At 44.2% G+C, this 24996-nt stretch overlaps 1 protein-coding gene and 2 long non-coding RNA genes across 3 annotated transcripts; all 3 read left to right on the forward strand.

Annotated features, from left to right (window-relative positions):
• Positions 1-13603: 13603 nt before the first annotated feature.
• LOC120321874 lies at positions 13604-14157 on the forward strand. The gene is made up of 2 exons (XR_005561601.2): positions 13604-13807; positions 13938-14157. It is a non-coding gene; the product is annotated as an uncharacterized LOC120321874 (long non-coding RNA).
• A 5125-nt stretch (positions 14158-19282) lies between these two features.
• On the forward strand, positions 19283-20690 carry LOC120321845. The gene is made up of 2 exons (XR_005561569.2): positions 19283-20277; positions 20341-20690. It is a non-coding gene; the product is annotated as an uncharacterized LOC120321845 (long non-coding RNA).
• An 860-nt stretch (positions 20691-21550) lies between these two features.
• On the forward strand, positions 21551-24317 carry LOC6537021 (homeotic protein empty spiracles). The gene is made up of 2 exons (XM_002097552.3): positions 21551-23033; positions 23299-24317. Exons 1-2 carry the CDS (start codon positions 21884-21886, stop codon positions 23646-23648), a joined length of 1500 nt encoding a protein of 499 aa, XP_002097588.1. The 5' UTR covers positions 21551-21883; the 3' UTR covers positions 23649-24317.
• Positions 24318-24996: the final 679 nt, after the last annotated feature.

Genomic DNA, 24996 nt, shown 5'->3' on the forward strand with positions numbered 1-24996 from the left:
TTTTGACGCTTGAAGTTCAATCTTAAAAAAGAAATGTTCTCTCTGCCTGCGAACGGCATGTAAATCATAATTCCTGGGGCACTAAATAGAATCAATACAGTGAAAAAATTTAAGTATTTGGGAATGTCAGAATGAACTTAAGATGGAAAGACTGCATTCTTGAAATGCAGAATACTTACTAGAAGTATTTAAACTTTTAACCATTCCTTTTAAATATTTGAAATATATATTTTTAATTAAAATTTATATTATATTTATATATTAAACTAATTATTATGAATAGTGCGCTTTTTGCTTAGTGTCCCCATGATGATGCATTTGCATTTGAGTGTACATCTGCCGGTTGAAAGTGTTGATAGCTGCACTTAGCCGGCGGATTCAACTCGTTCGCGGCTAATTGGGTGCGAACGTGCGGCAATTAGTTGCACTTGGAACGGCTCACGAATGCAACAACCAACAACGAGCAACCACAAGCAACAACCAGCAACAAGCAGCAACAGCGAGCAGCAGAATCTGAGGCACGACATCGTGAGGCCAGCATCATAATCCCGTCGAGGCGCCATGCTGATCATCGATCCACCGAATCTAGTGATCCCACAATCTTCGATCCACACAGATCTTGCGGCGATTATCGACACAGAAATACGTGTAACGGTGCTGCTTTTCTACCAAAAGAAAGTGTCAGTTCCCGATTTGTTAAGTCAATTGTATCTGTATCTGGGCGCCATTGTATCTCTTGTAACTCTGGACAGCCACGGGTATCCAAAACTTTTAAGCTCTTTGGCGCCATGGCAGTTTAGATATTTCCCATGATTTATTTACGCACATGTATCTCGTTGTTGTGCGTGCATCCCCCGAAAAGCTGAAATACAGATACAATTAATTCAATTTCGTGTCTTCGACATTTACAAAATGTTTTGCTTAATTTGTTTCGTGTTTTATTTGGGGTTCGTTTGCTTTTGTTCGGTGGGGAGAACTGGCCGATTTGTGGGTGTTTCTTGACAGTTTTCAGGGCTTGTCGCTCATTAGTCGGGCTTAACTGGGGCCAACACACCATTTATATATTTTTGTGTATATGTATCTATGTGTGTTGTATAAGGGGGAGACTCACTGGCAGAAAATGAGTGTGGTTCAGCAAGTGGTTGAGCTCGGCGGTTGAGTGGTGGGTTTTATAATTTCTTTGGGGGCGGATAAGGCAATCAAGCCAAACTGTTTGGCTCTCAGATGATGAGGGTTTCGGTTTCGGTGGGTGTGTTGCCCGTTTCAATATTAGATCGAGTTTTATACTGATGCCATCTAACTCTTTTACAAAGAACGGGAACATTTTCGTGGTTCAGTAGAAAGTTTTAAAGAATATAATAACATTCTAGTACCTAGAATGGTACCTCTAGTACCAGAATGTTCTTTTCTTTTAATTTAACTAAACTATCGTTTTCACAATAAGAATCCTATTAATTTCATTTTTATTGACCATGACTTTAAATACTACAATTTATGTATATATATGCTTTAGCATGTTAATGATTTTATACTATATTCAGCTAAACTTACAATTAAAATTGAGAAAGGCTTTATTTAACTCATTTTTGAAACCTTCCGACATTTAATAGACTTATTAGTATAATTCCATGAGTAAATAAACGACAGACAACAATGCAGAATGCCCTTTCAATGTGAATTCTTTTTGAAGTCATTTTCGAACCATCATTGCATCCTAGATCTCCGGCAATCCCCGGACAGTTTCATTGTCACAGCCCTCGGGCTGATCCTTGACTTGGAATCGGATCGCATCGGATCGGAGTCCGGGCATTTGATGTTTTCCTACCGACTTTCTGCTGCCGTGTCAGTGTCATTGTCACCGTCACCGGTGGGTATTATTCTTTCATTAGGTAGGTTGTTGCAACTGCCGACACTCGAATTCGGATTTGCATTCATACACACTCGTATGTGACCCGGCGTGCAGACCTCATTTCTCCTGACAGCAGAGCCGCGAGCTGTGGAAAAGTATCTGGCTCTTTTGGCCAGCAATGCGATGCAAATTATAGATCAGGTGCAACGGCGGTAATTGCTGCCATAATTGCAGCAAGTGGATTCGTTTGCCATATCATATACCCTCCAGTTATGAGCAGGTTAAACTGTAGCGTTTTCGCAGCCACTGGTTGGCCATCGCTTCGACTTGGCCATGCAACGTCAGTGGTCTCAGAAATCAGATCTCTGATCTTGGATCTTGGATCTCCCATCCCAGATCCATCTCATCTGGTCCAAATTGGAGCGGCAATTGCAGTTGCAGTTGCAATCTGCATGTGTAATAGAGTCAAGCCAACTAATTTTGCGGCAATTTGTACTTGGGAAATCCATGTGGAATGGAATGAAATGGATAAACGGTGGCAGGCAGGCAACCCGCATCTCCACATCCCCACCTCCCCATATCCCCCATCTCAGCCCCCATCCCTCCCCCCAAAGTCGGAGCACACAGCACATGCAGAAATTAACGAATGATGGACAGACATCCGAGTGGAGTGCAGTGGAGCTGCAGCTGGAGTTGGAGTTGGGACAAGACTTGCAGGAGTAGCCCCCATCTGCATGCGAACTGGGGGGCGAGCTCTCTTTCGCTCGCATAGCTCGCTCTCTCTCTTGTCATGTTATTAGCAGCAATTTAAGCAAATAATCAGTGCAACTTGCCAGTCCAAAAGCTGAAGCAGGGGCGTCCACGAGGGGGGCTCAGGCGTGTGGAGCCCGCGGGGGCAGGGGCGGGTCAACGCGTGACTTGCAGGCAGACACATCACAAATTGCAGACAAGTGTGGTTCTTGATGCTGCTAGCCGAAATAAGCAGCCAAAGTTGGAGCCACATGCAAATGCCAGCGCCAGCATTAGTTAAGTGCACTGTAAAAAAAGATTTAGTGAAATAAGTAGTTGATGATACACACATATTTTTAATATTCTTCAGACATACAGATATAAGGAAAAATATTAATATTTTAAGATAATTTGATCTATTTATGTATATTTTATATTATTATTATTACAAAATTACACAAATATGTATATTTTAAATTGCAATATATTCACAATTGTGGATTATTTTTATACATTTTCATCATACTTATGTATATGTACGAATTTTCGCCAGTGCACTAAGACTTCAAATCCGAAGGAAGTGTGACGAGGGGACTTTAGAGATTCTAATGCTGAGTGGTGGCTCAGCTTTTTCGGTGCCGGGTAATTTGCATTCCGTTGCGGATTGCAACTGTTGTTTTGCGCCTTGCGCCTCTCACGATTTGAGGATCGGAAAATGGAAAACCAAAATGTGCAGATCTGTGGATCTGGGTATCTTTGAGTCCGCAGCTTGGCAATTTGGAACGGTTTGCTGCGGCTGCTGGGGCTGATGGGGCTGCTGGGGAGTTTTCACAGTTGATTTACCCGGATCGAGGTGGCCGAGGTGCTGGTAGATCGGTAGTTTTATTTACAAAAAATTAGCACAGCTTTTGCTTGTTTACGGGCCCAAAACCGAGGGGGAGGGAAAGGGGGATCTGGGACTTAAGTGCGACCCCAAGTCCAATTTCGGCATCTGAATCTGAAACTGACTCTGAGGTGAGCGAGCGTTTTGGCTAATTTCGCAAATTGCTTTTATTAGGTTTCGTTTATTTGCATTTTGCGCTTTAATTTTATGCCTGATTTTGCCTCTCTCTAGACTTTTAACCCTCTGCTGCCGTTGTTACGTCGTTGCGGTTTGTAATTGTGAGCGTTTATTTTTAGTAGTTACGCTTTTTTTTTGGCCAGTGCGAAAATTAGCTGCCGTCCCTTTCTGCTTGGCTAAATGTTGCAATTTTCAAGTCGTACAACATTTAAATTTCTGCTTTAACCGAGCACAAAGGCACAAAGCTGGCGAAAAATTGCAATAAAACGGTTTGGATATTATGCAATCCTCTTTTTGGGAGGTTAGTTGCTTGGATAACCGCTGAAAGGTTTTGCTTTGATTTGCTTTGGCATTGGGCAACTTTTGAAGAGGCGTGTTTTATCTTAAATGAGATCGCTCAAAAGCAAAAATGATTTCAGCTCTGTAATTGTTTAAAGGGGATCGGAGCCGATAATGATGATTGAGCTATCCATTGAGTAATGTTTAAACTCTGTTTGTCTTAGGATCAAAATCGGTTGACCTTATAAGTGGTGCGATTGCCCAACACAAATTAAATAAGCTTTATGGGTCTGTTCATTAAAATATCAAATTTAAAATTTTACTACCAATAATTCTATTGGCTCCTTCCCATGAAATCTCTTGGATAAACTACTGTCGCCTCCCGCTGTCCTTCGTTACTATCTCACTCATTTGACTTCTTTTTTATCGTTCATATGCAATCGCTTATCTCAGTGGCTCAATCAGTTAAATGCCTGGCCGCCCCTGTAATATTCCTCTTTCCCCGTTCGTAGGAAGTGTAGGCATGTAAATCAACACATAATAACTTAATGCTTGATGCTGCAGTGATTGTGACTGGTTGGTTGCACTGTGAAAAATACTGCCTACCTTTCATACGTATATGCTATCATACAAAATAAGAATTGCATACCTCCTGATACCGATAAAAGTATCTTAGAGTTTCATTATTTAGTTCATTTCAACTTCGGTTTTTCAGTGTAGCCAGTGCCAGTCCCATCGCGAAGCATCAACTTCAAACCAGAACTGAAAGCCAAACTGAAACTCAAACTTGAAGCGCGTGCGCTGTGACTTAATTGCTGATTACAAATTAGCGATAGCAGCGGAGGATAAATACGTACGAGTCTAAGGAGGAAAAGGGCCCTTGGCAGTTAATTAAGACATTAACCACTGCCTGCAGACCGATTTCCCGACAATCCAGCAATCCAGCAATACAGCCCGTGATTGGTGTTGGAGAAAAGCCCATCGAAAATGGAAGCCAGGCCCAAATCGCTGACATCCGCCCACCTTGGCCAAATCGGAGGTGCTGGCCGCTTATCAGCGCCCACGTGTCGCCATTGTCGACCACTTTCCGGCCATTAAAGCCACTGAAAGCCGCTGAAAGCAGTTGGGCACTTGAACTTTGGGCTTGTGCCGCAATTACACCTTCCTCTTCATAATCGCACCCGTAATTGTCACGCCGGAGTTATCGATTACCTTCGAGGCTTATCCGCCAGTCCATCGATATTCGGCGGAAGTTCGGCTGTCACTTTCGATCCGTAATTATGATCGTCGCCATATATGGCGTGCTCATAAAGTAATTGTTCGCCAGCTGAAAGTCGTGGAGGTGTTCGGTATTGTAAACAACGGGTAATTATAAATTCAGTGCGTGGCACTCGAAATATTTTAATTATTTCCAATTTCAAACCAGACAATTGACAATTGCTGGGTGGGTTCTTGAGGAATTCGTTGTCTAGGTTCGTGACTGCAATCAGGTAGGCAAAAGACCAGATCGATTCTATATGATAGGGATGGTTGATTGACATAATTGATAGGGTATGCTGGATGATTCAGGGAACTTATAGGGAGAGCTGTTCTATTAATCATCGAAGTTTTCAGTTTAGCATTAATTTACATGAAGGATTGGTAAATTGTATAAATTTGATTTTTGTAAGAAAATTTATATATATATCATTTAAAAGATTAGCCTTGTGATAACCTTAAAATCGAGACAACTCAATTGCCACACTCTTTAAGCCCATAAAGCACCATATGGCCGAAATCACAGTAGTAGTGAGACGCGCTCCCTCGATCAGAACAACCATAAAAATCAAACAGCTAAGCGCATTGGTAGTAACCCGATATTTTCGCTGGATTGCCAGCGGAAAACCAAAAACGATTTGCCGAATAAGTCCAATCAAAGCGGTGAGGGTCGATAAAATTTGCAATAAAATAAATTGCCGCCAATAATGGTACAACCAAAAAACATAACAACAAACAAACTTGGACACCTACAATGTTGTCTGAGGAATTCCCAGACTCAGTTTTGAACTACAAAAGATAGGTGTAAGACAATTTTCGTTTTAGCGCCGCACATAAAACATTTTTTATGGCTTTAAAATCGGCGCGGAGTAAAAGTTACGCTTTCGCAATAGAAAGCCGGCCAAGTTGAACTGCTTCTCTGGGGAGTGCTTAGGGCCCAAGTGCTAATGCTTTGCCGTTGGGTCATAAACCAAAAACCGAAAACCCAACATAGTCGCAACCCCTCGACAAATGATGCGCCCAGCTACAGTTACAGTTACAGATCCCAGCGAAACGGGGTCAAAATTTATGGCCAAAAGTGCAGTATGTCTCCGGGAGGCGGTGCGTCCACCCAGTGAAACTGTCAAGACATCGTATTTTAAAACAAATGCGACGAAAGTAAATAAAAACTGGACCGTCTTGGATTTCGCACACGCAAAAGGTCACAGAAGGTTGGCGGGAGGGGGTTTTCCCTTGGCACATTGGAGGGGCTATGGGCATGGGCATGGGTGTGGAATCGGGATTGGGATGGGGGGGTTCCGGGCAACTGACATCTGTACATGACTTTGGTGGTGTTCAAAAGCCCAGCTGTGTGGGCACACATCTCGAGTCTTGAGTCTTTTACATTACCTCAATTCGACAGCCATGGCGGCCCCTTGGGCAACTTTAATTGGATCGCTCGGAACCGGAGACCAAGACCCCAAGCCTTACCAATCCCCATCCCCATTCCCATCTCCATCCCCATTCCCATTCCATGCCAACATCCCGAACCTCTGGCTGCCATTAACCCGCTGCAATTGCAAATTTACGAGCCGGGCGTCAATTAAGTATCGAATTACAACTTGTTTAATGTCAATCTGTCTCGCCCGGTGCCAGTTACAGTGAGCTGTCCAACTATCCGTCCCCGTGTCCGAGCTTCAGTGTTTCCCCCTCCTTAACCCATTGGCGCACATAACCCTTTAGAGACGAGAGTCATGCAGACTATGGGTAGAACTCTTTTGAACGGAACTGCTACATAACAAGCTTCAGTTGTAGAGTATCAAAAATGTTATTATACAGCGAGTGAATCCTGTACATTTTCCAACTGCACTTAGTTACTACACTTAGCTACCACACATACTTCCCTTAGTTGCCAATGGGTTAAGGAACAACCCCTTTGGAAAGGACGGTGCTCTGCGACCGATTGCGATCTCATTGGAGCTGTCAGAACTCGCATAATTATCGCACAAATTAGCTTGTCAGTGGAGCTGGGCGATCGGCATGGCGGCAGCGTCGCCTTGTCTGCCCCACTGCGCCCCTTCTCTTACCCCCCTCCCATCACCAGCCCCCTGACCCCATCGTAACCCCCTCCATTCCGGGTTAACCCATTGGTATGCCACACCAGATCCAATCCAAATGCGTGGGCTGCTGACAGTCGAGTATGCGAGTTTTGACAGCCCGTTGGCTACCATATAATGTCGGCGGGTGAAAAACTTATTAACTGCATACATTAACATTCAATTTGAAGCGGCCATTGCTGCCCCTCTACCCTCTGCCCTCTGTTGTGCTGTGACATTTCATTTGGCTGCGGACTCATGGGCATAAATCAAAATCATCGAAGAAACCCCTCCGTTCGCTTATGAATTGACAATTGAGACAACACCACCTGGGCTGGGCTAGGGGGATACCCCTCCTCCACTTCTGTTGTCACGTTTGGGCTGTTAACGTGTTTCGGTGGGCAATCGATGGGTCTGCGGGGTGGGGACTCCATCAGAGGAACCTATCTGAGCGGATCTGGGACCCGATCGAATGATGATGCCAGCCGCTTGACACTCGCACTTGTACAATTTTAATTAAACGCCACTGGTATTGATACCTTATCTCCACCCATTCCATTCGAACTGAATGCTCATACAGTGGAAATTGTGATGGAATCTCCTTGATCTGTCTTCATTTAAAGTTTTAGAAGCTTATATCTCTTTTCATTTTCTGCTATTAAGCTATAAAGCTTTTTTTAAAGGTTTATTCATCATTCTTAACTTACCATAAGTAATCATATAAAGCTTGTTTCACATTTATAGCGTATACTATATATATTTTAAATAATTTCCTATAGTTTTTCTCTCAGTGAGCTTGGTTTTCTATAAGCAAAGTAAACGAACCCCACCCACACTTATTTTTGTCTCTGTTGAACACACATTTTTCCGCAGTTGCATTGGCTTTCGATTCTAGGAAACTTTTTAAGCCACAATTTATGCTCGTTTAAGGCGATAAATATAACAGAGCCCAAGTGATTGAAGCTGATTGCATTCCAGCGGACCGTTGGCCGACCGCTCCCCCTTTTCCACCCCCCTACCTACCCCTGCCACTTCCCCTGCCCCTGCCCATGAGTCACTAGCCACGAGCAGCTGCAGCGGCTGTAATTGAATGCGTGTCAATTGAATGGCGTCGCTCGAAACTCGCGCCCATATTCGAAACTCATATCGAGATCGGATCGGATCGGAATCGAAGTCGGCGGCCATAAATAAACGCTAAAAAGCACGCAGTGGCAATTAATAACGCTGCAGATTTGCAAAATGGCCGCCACTCGCAACTTTACGAGCGAAAAAAAGGGGAAAAAAATGAAAAGAAAATATAAACGAAGCTCGATGCAATATATTTTTATTTTATTTATAATTAGGTAATACATATTTGCTACCAAATAGTTCGAGAACAGAGCCATCCATTGATCCCCAACGGAATGTTGGCCATCGAAACTCGAGTTCAAAATTCCAAATCGCATTCGCATTTACTTTACACTCTGTGCATTATGAAAAATGGAGGGGGGAGGGGAAAAACTTGATTGATAGACTGCAATTAAAAGCGCATTTTCCTCAAGTCTCCAAGGTGATGGAAAATGGGGAGAGGGAGGTGGAGAGTTCAGAGGCTACTTGTATCCATTAAATAGATTTTTAATTGGGTGTAAAAGAATGTTAGCATGATTGATAATGTGCAGTTCGTTGAGACCGCGTGAATGTGAACTTTTGGCACAGAATATATGCATTAATATGAATTGGGAGTTGTTCAAATGAGTTTTTCCAGTACCACGAACATGTGTTATATCGGTTCAGGGTTTAATGTGCTGAATAATATTTTCTTAGAAATATCGTTATTCATCAGCGACAAATAGAAAGCTGCCACTCTGGGAGCATTTCGCACACCCATTTCCCCTAAAACCCATTTCATTCCGCTTTCCATAATTTACTCTCCAACTTACTCACCTGCTTTTTAAGCGGTGACAAAACGAATTTCAATTAAGGCCACAGAAGCTGACTTCGCTGTAATCCCTTGGACATTCATAAAGCATAAGAAATATACGAACAGAGAAATAAAACCTAAAAACTGATTAACATCTGTCGTGGCTCGGTCAGCGAAATGCGAGCCATTAAAAATTTCGCACTACAAAGAGCCGCATCCGCATCTTCGTCCGCATCCACATCCACATCCACATCCTAAAGATACATAACCATGGTCAGCAAGGTGTGAGCCGCGTTGAGTTTCAATTCCATTCGGGCAGCTAATTAGCCACCATATGTCGCGGGGTTAGGGGAAATTATTCAGCGGAAATGCTATGACAAAGTGGCTGGCTGCCTTCTCCACTCTGCTCTGCTCTTTACTTTAATTTTTATTTTACATATTTTTTCGGGGGCTGCATTTTGGCCGTGGTGATGTTTATCCCGCAGATGAAATATTCGTGCAGACGACGCGTTGGTAAACGCTTGTCAACTTTGCTTTGATTGCGCTGCTGCCAACGGGGGGAAATTAATTTTTATTGCAGCCCACAGGGCGTATCAGCGATGTGGCCAAGTCGGCCAACTCGGCCAAGTCCACTTCCTCCGAACTTCTTTCCCGCAGTGCCATTCGCACATCTCTTAGATTTCACTTGTCAGATTCCCCAGCGACGCAGCTGAGGTATGGCTTCCGTTAGTGCGAGGGGCTACTGTGGAGCTCGGCTACCGTGGCACCAGAGGAGTCAGAATATAAGGAAAATAACACTGAGATGCACAGGCGAGGCCGCATTCAAATGCAGCCCGCCTAATTAGCCAAAACGTTGCATGTGTTTTGCACTTTAGTTGCCGGCAAAATCTTTACCAAATTGCCACAAACTGCCCGGCAACTCCGGCCTTTACCTCCACGCTGAAGACGGTGGACAGGTGGAAGTAGTGATGGTGATGGCGATGATGATGACGGTGTTGACATGCGAGGCCGGGGGTTCAAGCCCAGGTGTCAATGGGCTGTTCACTTGGCGCGATTAACGAAGATTTCCAACGGGTCAAGGGGAATTGGGAGAACTCAGATATACAGATAAGATTGCACAATTTTACATTTCAGTTTTGGAAAAACAACAAGGTAATATATCTAAAATATATCTTATGTTCCGGTATATATATGTTTTTAAAAGTTAAAAATGTTCAATCATAATTCCTTTTTTTAAAAAGATTATGATACATTACGAAAATTTGGGGCATCCCATGAAATCTCATGCTACACCCATTTACCAAGAGTTTATTGCATTTAATCCCGCATTATTTCCCCAATTTATTACCACCTTTCACGGAAAACCCACACGAGTTAATTTCCATTAAATCAAATTAGAAATTACTGAAGGGTTCAGCTTTGTTCTCATTCAAACCTCCTCTGTAACAAAAAATTCCTGCTCATTACAAAGCCCAAAACAAATGCTCCAAATCATTTACGAAGAAAGGGAGCCGGAAAATGTTCTCAGTTAATAAAATGCAATTGAGTAATTGCCTTTCACATTTCATCAAAACGCATCGAATAGCTCATGCATTTTATGGCACTTTCAACGCGTGGAGATCGAAGCCATCGAAGCCACCAAGCTCTCCTATTTTCTCCCATATAAATCACAATGGAAAACCTCAGGCCGGCGCAATAAAAATTGTAATTAATTGCGGCTTGCAATGGACATGAGAGGCCCAGAGCAAACAAATAAATAAGTACACAAATATTTTTGGGCAGCAGGGCAGCCCAAAGTGGAGCGTTCGTGCCTAAAAATAAACCCAAATTAATCATGCAACGAGCGGTGGCGGAGTTTTCCCACAGTTTTACTAGGGAAATCTTGTGGAAGCACAAATATATTTATAATGGCATGCAGATGACCTTCCAAACGAAACACCAGCGATTACCAAACCATCCGACTAACTCTGAAATTTACCAACTAAAAAGCTAACTAGCCGCCAATTATGCCCGGCTTATCTGTCCTCCGATTTCCGCGAAATCACACGGCCTTTGATGCCAGCCGCCCGTCCACAAAATAAGCGATATTATGAAAAACAATTAAAATTATGTGCTGACCTTAATGAGTTGATTAAATCGCGATGGCTTTGCGCGACATCTCTGAGTCACTTAAAAGCTCCACTCGTGTGGACTCGGACCTTTATATCGCATAGAGTGCCCTGTAACGGGTACAGTGTGTAGTGTCTAGTGTATTGTGTATAGTGTACAGTGTACACCCCCTTAAGTGGACCACACACACGGCACGGATACTTGACGTGCGTCAGCCCATTTGTCGCAAATGTCAACGACATGACGCCGGAGGCGGACCACCGCCGAAGAAGCCACTTAGACCTTTGGGCCTATAAACACGTCTATCGGATGCTATCGCCGACCTCAAACTAACCCAAAAAAACATAATACAGCGTAGAGCATAGAGCGTAGAGCGTAGAGTTACTCATATTTCAGGAATGCCAAATGGCGGAGGAGGAGGGAAAACCACACGAGTGCCGAGCTGGCAAAACTATTAAAAAATAACTGCGACGCGTCGTAATTCGCTCGAAACTGTGATAAGTCACTGGACAGTCAGTCGGGCGATCCTCCGGAGTTCGGGAAGAAAACCCTCATCAAGCAACGAGTTCATCATCTTTTTGACAGCCAAACTAATTGACGAGGCGCGCATGCGCCGTGGCCATAACAAGATATATGGCCCAGATGACAACCCATCGGCATGGGCATCGCTGTATAGGCATGGGTATGGACATGGACATCGGTATCGGATACTTCTTCAGCATCAGCATCAGCATCCAATGCGGACTTTTGTATAATTATGAGCTTAGCGCCGGCCACGGATCGGCTTAATTAGCCCTATGCTCCATGCAGAGCGGTACCAAAAGTCAGGGGTTGTATCGGTTTCAGCAGAAATATCAATCAAAATGTGAAATTGAAACGATCTGGCAAATGATTGGCTCTCTGAGCGACCAACTGTCAGTCATCTCAGTCATCTCGCCGTTCGAGTGGCGTGACGAACAATGCGGCTTTGATTCCAATCCCAATTCCACAGCGACTCCGATTCGAAAACAAAACTCGAGCTGAAAAGTGTCAGAGAAATCAAATCAATTTTAATTAGGCACTCGGACTCGTCTCGTCTCGTGTGTGAGGTCCGAATCTGAATCCAAATCGAAATCTCAGGCCGAGTCTGCTTGGCAAGTGGCAGCTGATTAAAAACACAAACTGCCTGCTGGCTATGCTTAAATCGCTTTAAACACATGACTAGCTCGGCTCTCTAATGTACACTGCGAGAAATAAACAGGCATCGAATTGTATATGATGAGACTATAATTAGCACACCAGATATGTTTCAACATTCTTCGCAATAAAGAAACTGCAGCCTTTCTTATTACTTTTTACTGACATAGTAATTTATTGAGCAACCATTTATGAAATATGCTTTTGCTGAAACTCGAAATTTTCACAGTTTTCCAAACATTTCCCAGAGTGCATAAAAATACCCAAACGTGCATTGACACCCATTGCATGCAATCGAGTGACATCGAATTGATTCGAATTGCTCCGAACTGAATGCCCCGGAATTGTTTGATTTTATGCGGAGGCATTTTGATTGTTTTCCGAGGCCGAAGACAGCGGCACGGGCCGCGGCTTTTGTCGGCCAATTAGCTTTAATAAAAAGTATTTCAATAAATAATGCTGACAGTGGCGAAGACATCATAATAATCGCAGAGGGCGTTTGCATTGATAAGGCCGGCGATCGCTGGGATCTGAGAGACCGCCGTGGAAAGTAGCACAAATCTAATTACACGGCCAAGTGGCACAACAAAAAGTTGAAAAGAAACCAGCATAAAGAAGCCGCTCCCAGAAGAAAGAAAGCCGCCTGCACATGCTGGGCAAATTAGATAATGGCATGCGCAAAACGCCCGTAACGAAGCTACTGTTCACTCTGGGAACCCATCGAAGAACAGGAGCACTCCGGGATTACGCAGTGCATACACTCAAGTGGTTTAGGACTCCGCGCAGGATCGAGGATCCCTGAAAAGTCAGCGACTTGCGGGTGTTCCAATTTTCCCACAGCTAAACATCTAAGCCCGGGCTAATGCCACATGTGAGTGTGTGCGTGCGTGCAATGATTTTTCCGAAAACAATTACGGATCAGGCATACTGTACTGACTCACTTGTGTGTGATCCTTATCCTCATCCTCGTCCGGTCAATGGGCATTAAATTGGCTTAAATTAAGTCAAGTATGTATGTGAGCCCATCGGGCCGAATCTTCGCTACATATATTCCATTTGCCATGGTTCGCCTTTCACTCATCTAATAATGGACGCATATGAGTTGTATTATCCTTGTTTTTCCCTGCCTGTTTGGGGTTATTCTTCGGCGAAACAATGCTCCAGTAGCTCTGCTCTGGTACTTCAGGGGTGCTCGAGTCGTTCACTTCGATTCTTGTCATCTTGTTGACTTTTTGTTTCGTAATCCTAATAAATTTAAATGACGCGCAATGTGTGCACGAAGGTCTCCTCACACGAATCCTCTGGAAAGGGTACTCGAACAGGGGCGTCAATGGAACAAGGGGTCTGAGGGTACATACATCATCATAAATATGGTTGGTACTCCATCTTTTTAATTGCTTTTCAACATAATAGTATGAAGCAGTTAGAACTTACGCGGTATCCAGCTCTTCAAAAAAATTCACAAGTAAATTTCTAAATAATATTTTCCTTCTCCTTTATAAGGTGCAATTTTAAAGTTTGGCTTTAGAAATCCAAGTGCTATTGACTACAGTCCCCTTTAACAGAAGCTTTATACGCCACCCATGAAATAGTTCTCACGTGAAGCCAACAACTAATTGAAGAGTTTTTTGTTTCAAATGCAACCCCTTTTCCAAGAGCTCTCGCTAAGCAGGCAGAGCGAACAGAATAGTGTGAACCCATTAAAATTTAAATACAAAAACAATTATCAGGGAATTTTTATAATTAAATTCATAGAAACATCAGGCAGACGAGGAACTGGAAACTGCCCAAGATCAACGCATGAAGGCCGACATATTTTAATTATATCTTTAATAAGCCAACTCCACACGCACTCGTGAAGAGCAGAAGAGGATTTTGATCCAGAGCCACCCTGGTTTTGGTTTTGGGAAATCTTGCACCTTTCCAGCACTCCCCTGTACGTACGAGTACACTTCATTATTTGCCACTTTGTATTTAAATCCGTTCTGATCCTCTTGTATGTTTGTGGCTTAACTTTTGGCTCTTTCCGCTTCTGCAGCGGCGCAGAGAATAGAAACGGGAAAATCTCTGGAAGAACACCCGCATGTAGGGGGTTCCAGGTCTCGGACCTCTTCTGACTTTTGTAACAAGATCAACATGTGAGATGTGAGATCGGCAATCTGGCAATCTGGCCGAAATCGGCCAACCAACCAGTGGCAGAAATCAGCTGGCATTGTCTTGTGAGCCCTGGGTTCCTTGGGATTGATTCCTCTGCTGATCCAGTTACCGTTTGTCGGCTTGTTTGGGCCCGAAGTTCATATATGTTCTATTATCGCATTGTTGGATCAGTTAAGATTCGCTGATCTGATAGACAGACGGCTACCGTATCTTGCAGGCCACTGAAGTCATGTAGGTAGTTCTGACTTCCTTCCCGGGTTCCATTCGCACTCGATTATGTTGCAATGTTTGCAGTTGTTTGGGATTAGCTTTGCGCAAGGGATCTAATTAAAGACATTGTTATTTGGCCATTTCTTGGGTTTTTGGAAGTGATATGGACATATATGAAGCCTAACCATATCGATCTACTGTTCTTCATACAAATTTTACATTTAAAATACTTTTAACATATAGTTCAGCATTGTGTCTTTGTTTGCCATCCTGTTTTTTATTAATTGGCAACCCCTTTCCGAAGTCCATTAAAAACTAACCCCGTTTCCACGACTATTTCCTACCCTATTATATGTATATTTTTTTCGCGATCCACTTGAGTGCTGTGCGTGCACTTAATCAAAACACAAATCCTTTTAATTTAACACGCGCGCGTTTGCATTCGCGCCTGCCGTAATCCTTTCAGTCCGTCGGCCATTTTCGCGATTTCAGGAGCTGCAGCGCAGTGGGGTGTGGAAAACGGGAAAACGAGAAAACGGGAGGCTGGGGGTTGAAGCACCCCTTAAGTGCTGGCAGACGCTCGCGGGACAAACACAAAGTGGCGGCATTATTTGTCGCAATCAAATGCTGATGATGTGCCTTGATTATGCGCAGCAAATGCCTGTGAAAAATGGCACAGACGACAAACAATGAGTTCGGAATTCGGGGTGGGTTTTCCCAGTTCCATGAGGCGTTGTGGAAGTTGCAAAGGGTGGTGGCCGCCAGCTCTGGAAAACGTGCCAGGCGACATTGTCGCAGCATGAAGGCGAATATTATTTAAATGGCGTATAATAATGGCAGACTCCGGCTGCAGAACGGAGTTCCGTAATGATGCGGCTCGGAAAGTCTCCGTTGCGTTTGGCAAGCTCCGTAATATACGAATAATAATCGCAGTTGCCCCGCCGACAGCTGGCAGTCGAATCCAATCAGGATGCGCCACCCAGCCGCAGCTTATTATGGCAGCCCATCTAGGACGACATCGCAATCAGCCGGCGCTTATGGCAATTCATTTGTTTAACGACCACCGCTCAAGGCCCAGACTGGTAAGGCTTGGTAACTGGGTTTCCAGTGGGCCAAGAGGGGCTGGGAACATGGCGACACAACCTCATCACCATTATGGGACGTTGGGAGGGGAATGGCCTCAGAGTTAGCACAAGCATAACATGAAAATTATGGAAACCTCATTCTTAAAAGAAAGATTTTACACAACTTATACTCAAAATCTAGGTAGAAATATAGGTATATTAAAGAAATTTTTAAATCATTAATCTTAAATAAATATATTACTATATACTTAAGTATCTTGATATTATAGATTATTATATTAAAAAAAGAATTTCAGTATTATAAAATTTTATTAGGTTGGATAGACAACTCTATCCGCTCAGAGTCACGGCCAATTAATTTATTTTAATTTATGGCGCACATCCGCAAAATGAAGTTACCCCTCACTCCACTCCACTCCGCTCAAAGCACAACTCACAAATCAACCCTCGTTACCGCTCCTTTCTTCAGCTAATTTCGCTTTTATTAGGTTTGGCAATTTGTAGCTGGATTTTCAGTAGGGGATGCTGACTAGATGGAATGCTTTTTTTTGCAGAAGGCAAATCTGGGATATACATTTCATTTTCGTTGCTTCAACTGCCAGAGGAAGAATCGCGAGCGAAATGAGGCGCAATTTACAGAGCTCGTTGCGTGTAAATTGAGTCATCTGCCAGGACACCCCGCCGAGTCCTCCGTGTAGGTACATCCAACCCCTCCGCAGGACAACCCCCTGCCAATTGGCAATTGCCATTTCCCATTCCCACTCCCATTTCCCACTCCCCAGATGCATAAGCATTTCCTATTTTTTGGCGTTCGCCTGCCAGCGACATTTTCGAGTAACTTGCTCAAATTTATTTCATTTGTTGTTCCCAAACCCTCCTCTCCCTACTCCGCCAGTCAGTCGACCATGTCCGCATATCCTATCCCTACTCACATATATGCTATGTGCCATTCGCCCTTTCCATTCCTTTCCATTTTTCGGAAATTTACATTTTTATGAAATTTTCGTTTTTTGGCTTTCATGCTTTTCCACAAATTTACACATTTGTTGGAATTTTTTATTGGCTGTCATCATTAGTTTCGATGTGGCCAGGGGTTGGGGTCTCAACTGCTGGTGGAGTGTGGAGTCGACAAGTGTGGGCGTGTAATTTATAAAGTGTTTGCCAGGGGGAAAATTTCGGGGGAGTATATTTATGTTTTCGGTGTGTGGAGAAGAGGGGGCAGAGATCTGCGATAAGGACGAGAAGAGTAATTGGCTTGGCCATCAAGCTGATGGGGGAGGCATATGTGTGATGTGGATGGCGAGGTGTTGAATGCCAAGAGGGCGGCACTTGCTAAAGGCCGCTCAAAAGGTCTCTGGGGGTTACTCAAGCGGTTACAAGATGATCTGGGGGATTTCGAGTTCGTTTAGCTGGTGCTGCGGAATTCCAGCTCGGCATCTACTTAGCTCGGCGAAAATGAACGATAAGGATGACGATGTGTCTTAGTGGAATTCGATGGGTGGTGTTTAGTTCATCGAAAATGCATATTAATCAACTCAAACTAGAATGTATATGTACTTATACGTGTGTGCGCTACCTTGCTAAGAAATAGTTTGCTGTACTTTCTTAACTATTTATAACAACTAAATCTCAAGACCTTACTGTATAAAGGACCTTGTATCGCTTCGATCTAATCGCACCATGTCGCCCGCTCATAAATCCCGCTCGACCATCCGGATTTGGGCAAAAACGATAATGACACACGAACAAAAGTGCCTGTCAGCCAAAATATTACCAAAACGAAAGTGTCAAGCAGCCAGGTCAAAGGAGGAGTGCCATCAGGAGCAGGGGAGTGGAGGGTACATGGAGCACCGCCGGTGAAAAGTCATAAACATTACGTTGATTTTATTTCGGCAACTACCATATTTTTTATGCCCGCAAAGGATTGCCCGGCTGTCCTTCTGTCCTTCCACTGGCCATGCTCGAGTGCCCGTTACGGAAAGTGTCATAAAAATGCCTCGAATTTGGAATGTCTTTCCACTATTTTCCACTGTTTTGCACACACGTACTAAGCGGAGGGATACAGAGTGAGAAATGCAAGTGCATTTGCATTAAATATTACATACGAAAGAAAAATATAAATATTACACGAAGTAAGTAAAAAAAAAAATTCTTTTAAATGGATTTATTTCATTCTTTATTAGACCGCTTTTGTTTAAACCAAGTGTTCTTGCAATATTGCAGAGTTCTTCTCTTCGCCAAGGATTTAAATATTCCAAATTGACTTAGTACATTTTTCGCAGTGCATAGTTTTGGGGCTGCGGGGATTTCAAGGAGAAATCAGACATTTTTATGACATTTCCCTGACTACTGTTTATTTGCTTTCTCCTTACCGCCCGCCCTTTCTTATTTTTCTCGAGCACTTTTCCGACATTTTAAACATTTTCTTTTTCGCCGCTGGCACTTGGCCCTTGTCAGATTTCCCCTGCACTGCATCGTGTCGTTTGTGTAATTTTTATGATTGTCAAGGATTAGATATAAATGTTTTATGATCTTGGCCCGCTACCGCGGTGGTGGACCAGAAATTGTGTTTTAATATGATTTTACGGCTTTGTGGCAATTCGAAAACTCGAAATAACCCCAACTTGACTGGCTTCGATATGTCGTGCCTGAAATTCCAAATGATCCGATCCTTCGGTCCAGTGCACCCTTTTCGAGGCTATTCTCTCCAAATGGGATTTGGGCTCCTCTGGAATTCGTTTTCCTGGAAAACGGCAGGCTCATCACAGTGCAGTTGTTTGATGTTCTTAGGGCTGACACGCCCCGCTGCCCCCGAAAACGTCTGTCAGTTGCTACCAAGTCCAATTTTCCAATTTCCTCCACGGAAAACGCGTGAAAATGTGGCCACAAACGTCGGTGCCGATCCATCATAATTTCTGGGCTCGCGTGGATTTACAAGCGCCCAAATTATCGGTAGATCGTTTTGGGTAAAATATGAAAATAACGCAGAGCTGTGAAATCGATCGATGGTATTCTTGGAAGCGCAGTTAGCGATGGCGCTTGTCCCTAAATCGAGTTGCCAGAAATTAATTACATTTAAACGCTTCGCTCCCCCATAGAGTTTTCCCCGAGTTTGTGCTAAAAACAAAAAAAAACGTACATATATTGAGAAAACCGAGAAAATGGGTCTGAAAACACACTCAATTCAAATGAATCCAAAACGCACACTCTAAACGCCAACTCATCATCATTAAAGTCAATTTTTCTCGTCTTCTGTTGCCTTGTTTTGTTGCTACTCAACAATTTCTGGCCATCGATTCGAACAAAGGGAAATTTGCCACGTTTTCCATTGTTTTCCCAGCGAGATAAACAGAAAAAAAAACAAAATCGACGAAAAGGCAAAAAGACAAAAAGTGAAACTGCTGTTTTTTTCTCCATCCAATTTTCAGCTGAAGTGGCATCGGGAATTGGACTGGCATACTGTAGATTTATTTTCTGGATGGAGGGAGGTTCGAATAGGTGAAATTGCATCACGCTGTGCCTCGGTTTCTGTGGAATTGTTTGCAGGCTGAAAATTGTTGATTTTGACACCTTTCGGGCTGCTGCATTGTGTTCCTCTTTATTTCCATCTAATAAATGCATTTGTGCCCTTTGTTGGCTGCATTTTTTATGGTTTTCATTCCTTTTTGCGAACTCTGGCGGGGGGTCATCTACTGCTGAATCCTCCAGTTGGCCACTTGACTGGTGCTCGTCCTGCCGCTGGTCCTGCGGCTTGAGGATATCTTTATTCGCTCATTAGCAGCCCGATTGTGCTGGCTGCAGGTCCTTCGAGTCCTGGAGCTCCTGCGGCGAGGTACTCAACTCAGTGGGCGTGTGAAATTACCGAAAATAAGAGGTAAATTGCGTTTTTCCAACTCAATTATGCTTTATTCGTCGAAATGTTGGGGATCAGATTGCAAGAAGTCTTGTACATAATTACAAATAAATTTAATTTATAGTATTATTTTATTTCGTTTCAACTTGAACTTGTATCATAACCACTCATAAAATGGTTTTAAAGTCTTTTCTCATAAAAAGTTTCCAAAATGGGTCTATTTACAAGTTCCGGATTTTAAAAATAATGAATACTTTTTTTTATATTTATTTACTATACTGAAATTCAAGTGACTTTCACAGTATAAGTGACTTATTTATTATAAGCTTTAACTAAAGCGCGCCTGCCGTGTTTCCAATCGTATTAGCAACACACACGTCTTGCAGATTAGACCGCAAATGAAACCGACTCAGCCGAAAATCGCTGAACTTTCGACAGCATTTCGCCTTGTAATCAAAATCCATTAGTCAACATAATTACGCTTTAATGGACTCGAAAGTTGTTTATGCCTTGCCTCGATTCGAACCGAAAGCGATGGGTAAATATGCGTGGCTTAATTAGCGGCCATAAAAATTTGATAGATTTTAATCTACCTCACAAGCTGTTGTTGTGCTCTTGCGATTCCTAGCCCATAAATCTTGGAAATCCGGCGACGATTGCGACGGCCCCAACTGATAACAGAGTGTGAAAATAGCACTACCGAATATTATTCCATTGTTTTTGAAAAACTTTTGGAATTTTATAGCAAGTCACAGTGTTGACAGGGGGAACGAAACGAAGTGAGACTTTTGGCACGTCTTGACAATTGATGAACCTGCTCTGATTTTGATTCGGAATTGCGATTCGGACACTACATAAATTATGCAAACTTTGTCGTGTGCCAAAAAAAATGTAATGCCCGAAAATTAACATTTAAATCGTAGCGAAAAATAAACCCGGTAGCACAATTCATAAAACTGTCCCGATCGAGTTCCGTAGATGATTTATTGAAACAGCAAATTCGAAGTGCATCCATGGTGTGGAATCGCTAATGTGGACTGGTTTGTCAGCTGTAGGAAAACGGTGGAGGTTTTCAATGGTCAGTACATATATAAAATTATAAATAAATCAATGTTAATTAAATTAATATGTATTTTAATATACAGACTTCAGACATTTTTTTTTGAGAAACACAAATTGAAAACACTTCCAACATAAATATAAAAAGAGGAATTCCTGAAGAACGCCCAACAAATCCCTGCTAAACTATAAATTTGCACAACAGAAATCCCCCAGTAAATCCCCCCGAGCAAGGGAAATATTTAAAACGCACATCCGTGTAAGCCTCGAAAACCCTTTTTGAACTTCCTGCAAATTTGGCCAGAGCCCGCAAACAGAGACATTTTGCCCACCTGGCATTAGATTTCCATTTAGCGCTCGTTCCGGCCCAGAAATGCAACCGCAAAAACAAGAACTATGAATGGCAGTTTAAGCCAAATTACACAAAGGCCAAGAGCAACAACAACAACAATGCCAAATAGTGGTGGCTATTTGAACGGAAGCCATATGCAGAAAATTCGGTAAAGGCAGCGCACCAAACGGGACCCGCCCCTCGAAAAGCAGCCATTTCACTCGCTCCTACGCAGCTATACGATATCTGCAGGGTAGATAAAATCCACAAGGCGCGCGCGAAGAAGACGGCCATACTGAACCTGAACCGCGCACTGTGCCTCCCGCTCTGGCCCGATAAACTGGCTTAGCCTGTACTGGCGAAGAGAGTCGACTCGCAGAACAGCTCTCTTCGAGCAGCGCACACTTGGTGGTGTCGCCCGGCTCACCGGATTTATTCAGACATCGAACGTCGTCGAGAGCACACGTCTATATTCTCCGTCTTCCGACACAAAAAACAAGAAAAACGAGCGCGTCGATCGCCGTAGAGCACAAGTATTGAGAAATCGAGTGTGTGTGTGATTAATATAGTAACTATACGTATCTATCAAAGCGTTTCCAATGCGTCGCTTAGTGTGAGAAAATCAACAAAACATAGAAAGTTATAAGCCAGAAGTTACAAATAAGGACTTCCCCCCAGAGGATTAGAGAATCGAAAACCGTGTTTAAACCCCCGAATAAAAGCCGCCAACATAGCCGAACTAACCGCCGTATTTATGACTAAGATGATTCCGCCGGTTCCCACCGCCGCTGCAGCCGTCATGATGCCCACGCCCAAGCAGAAGATCGGTTTCAGCATCGAGTCCATTGTGGGCAATGATGTCAGCACCGCCGGCGGCAATTCGACGCCCGAGCTCTCCGGCCCCCAGAGTCCGCCGTCCGGCGAGCGCAATGTGCCCGGGTCGCCGCCCCAAACGCCGCCCGCCACGCTCACCCTGATCCCAGGCTCACCTCCACACCATTTGATGGCGCCCCCTGCCCACGGTCTGCCTTATCCGCATCCCCATGCTCCGCAGCAACAACAGCAGCATCTGCAGGCACCACATCCACATCCGCATCTATCGCCCGCGCAGCAACATGTGTTACACCAACACCTCCTTATGCAACAGCAGCAACACCCGGGCACACCCAAGAGCCACCAGGACATTCAGGAGCTGCTGCAGAGATTGCACCACAATGCCGCCATGGCCAGCGGCCTGAGTCCGCTGCAAACACGCCTCTCCCCCGAAACGGAGCAGCCCCAGATGGCCGTCTCCCTCAAGCGGGAACGCTCACCTGCACCACCTGCCCTGGAGCAGGCCGAGAATCCCGCCCAGCGCATCCAGCCACCGCACACGCCTCCCAAGTCCGTGAGCCCCCAGTCCTCGCAGCCCTCTTCTTCGCCCACTCTGCTGATCAGCAGTCCGCATGCCACGCCCCCGCAGCAGCAGCCACAGCAGCAGCCGCCCCCAAACTATCCAAAGCCCGCCATGATGCATCCCGGAGGAGCTGGACCCATGATGATGCCGGGCATGCCGCCAGCTGGACTCGTTCGCCCCTTTCCCATGGGACCCGGAGGACCACCGATGCCGCAGGGACAGCCCGGCATGCCGGACATCAAGGCGCTGCCGCCGTACATCAACGCTCCGCCGGAGCTGCCGCCCCAGCACAATCCGCATCTCATTGCCGCCGCCCAGTTCCAGATGGCCGCCGCCCTGCAGGCAGGTCATGTCCTGGGTCCAGCGGCCGCCGCCGCTGCTGCCGCCGGCCTTCCGCCCCACGCCGCCCAGTTCATGCCCAATCCGGGCATGGCCAGGGATAGCTATCAGCTGTACCCTTGGCTGCTCAGCCGCCACGGAAGGATCTTTCCACACCGTTTTCCTGGAAGTAAGTATCTTGCGAAATGATTCTTTATATGCGAAACAAAAAAGAAAAATCAAGTAATCAAGATCTAAATTAAAGCCTACTGCAGAGAACTCGTATTCTTTATACTTAAATGTAATCAAGAATGGGAGATGCTAATGTGTTTTAAATTGGTTCCGATTCTTTCTTTTATATTTGAAATATGCTGTCGCTGCTAATTTATCGCTGTGAATTATGAGCTTAAATACCGATGACTAACCGAAACCCTTTCTTCTCCGCTCTTTTCAAGGTTTCCTGGTGCCCCCGTTCCGCAAACCGAAACGCATCCGCACCGCCTTCTCGCCGTCGCAGCTGCTGAAGCTGGAGCACGCCTTCGAGAGCAACCAGTACGTGGTGGGGGCGGAGAGGAAGGCCCTGGCCCAGAACCTCAATCTGTCCGAGACGCAGGTGAAGGTGTGGTTCCAGAACCGCCGCACCAAGCACAAGCGGATGCAGCAGGAGGACGAGAAGGGCGGCGAGGGAGGATCGCAGCGGAATATGCACAACGGCAGCGGCGACGAGGACGACGACGAACTGATCGACATGGAGATGGACGAGTGTCCCAGCGATGAGGAGCACGAGCTGGACGCCAGCCACTGAGAGAAGCGGCCAGGAGTTAGTCCTGCGGCGGTCCGTGAGTTCCTTATCCTGGCGATTGCAGTCCAGTTCCAGTTTACGAGTGTTCCCAGTCGAATCTCGGCGAGAGTAACATAGTTTGTTTTGTTGTGATATATTCTTAAAGCGATCCCAAGGCGTTAGGCTAAGTGTACATATAGGAAAGTATTAGAGACCCTCCTCCTCCATTCATCTTTCTCTCTCAAGATCCGTGCCAAATCCTTGCGAATTTTCGTGGTTGAGTAGAGCTCAAAGAAAGCAAGTTGTTTCCTCTCTTTCCAAAATATCAAATGCAGAAAAGAAACACTGAAAAATAAACCTAGGCTAGACACCAACTATAACTGTACAAACAATTATGACTTAAGCCTGTAAATATTCATGACATTACTTTTAATTAGTGAATTCTTCAGAACAAATCGTACTCGATCCACTAGCTATTGTATAATTCTTGTATATTGTATGACGATCTAGCATTTATTTATGTTTAATCTTAAGCACGAACCTCTAGAGTCGCTCAACTGCAGCTGGATATTATTTAAAGCCGTCTAATATAAAGCCCTAGTTGCTAGTAACTAATTCCTAAGCCAACATGATTGTAAGAAACACTCACGAATATTATCATATAAAATATAAAATATTCATTATGAAAAGAAATCGAAAGAGAAATGTTCGTTGGATTTATTAAGGGGGCAACCACTTCTTTTCCAGAATATTACCCACCTATTAACTACTTAAAACTTTAATTATAATTTAAACATTTCGTATGTTTTAAAAGACATGCTTTCGGTTTTGGATGTCCTTCCTTAAGCTTGATTTTCCTTTAACAACATTTTATTTTACTTAATTCTATTTATTACTGTTTAACACTTGGCATCTCCATTAATTGAGTTCGTCCCACTGTGTGACAGAGTTAAAAATTATGCGCCGTCAATTAATTAGCGTGTGACATTTAACATTGTTGTTGCTGTTTCTGTCCACTGGAAAAGGTGACAGGTGCTCAGGGAAAGGGGATTCAGGGGGGACGGGGGGTGGCCCGATTGAAAAGAGCGGGATAGCTAAAGGAGGCGGCTATAAAGTGCATTTAGCGATCGTTATTTCTTATAGATTTCATAAGCATTTTAATTGCACAATTTAAAATGCAAATCGTGTTTTATTGTGGAATTTAATTGAGCGCAGTTCGTGCGAGATCAAAGGGGCGGGGGTGGATGCTGAACGGGGGGTTTTTGGGGGTTGGGGTGGCTTAGGAAACTGGTTAACGAGCCACTCGAGGTGTGCTAATGATTTAAAAGCCAAATTTATGATTATTGGTCCACAAATTTATGCGAAAACTGTT

This window comes from Drosophila yakuba, chromosome 3R (assembly GCF_016746365.2).
Source record: "Drosophila yakuba strain Tai18E2 chromosome 3R, Prin_Dyak_Tai18E2_2.1, whole genome shotgun sequence".
NCBI lineage: Eukaryota > Metazoa > Arthropoda > Insecta > Diptera > Drosophilidae > Drosophila > Drosophila yakuba.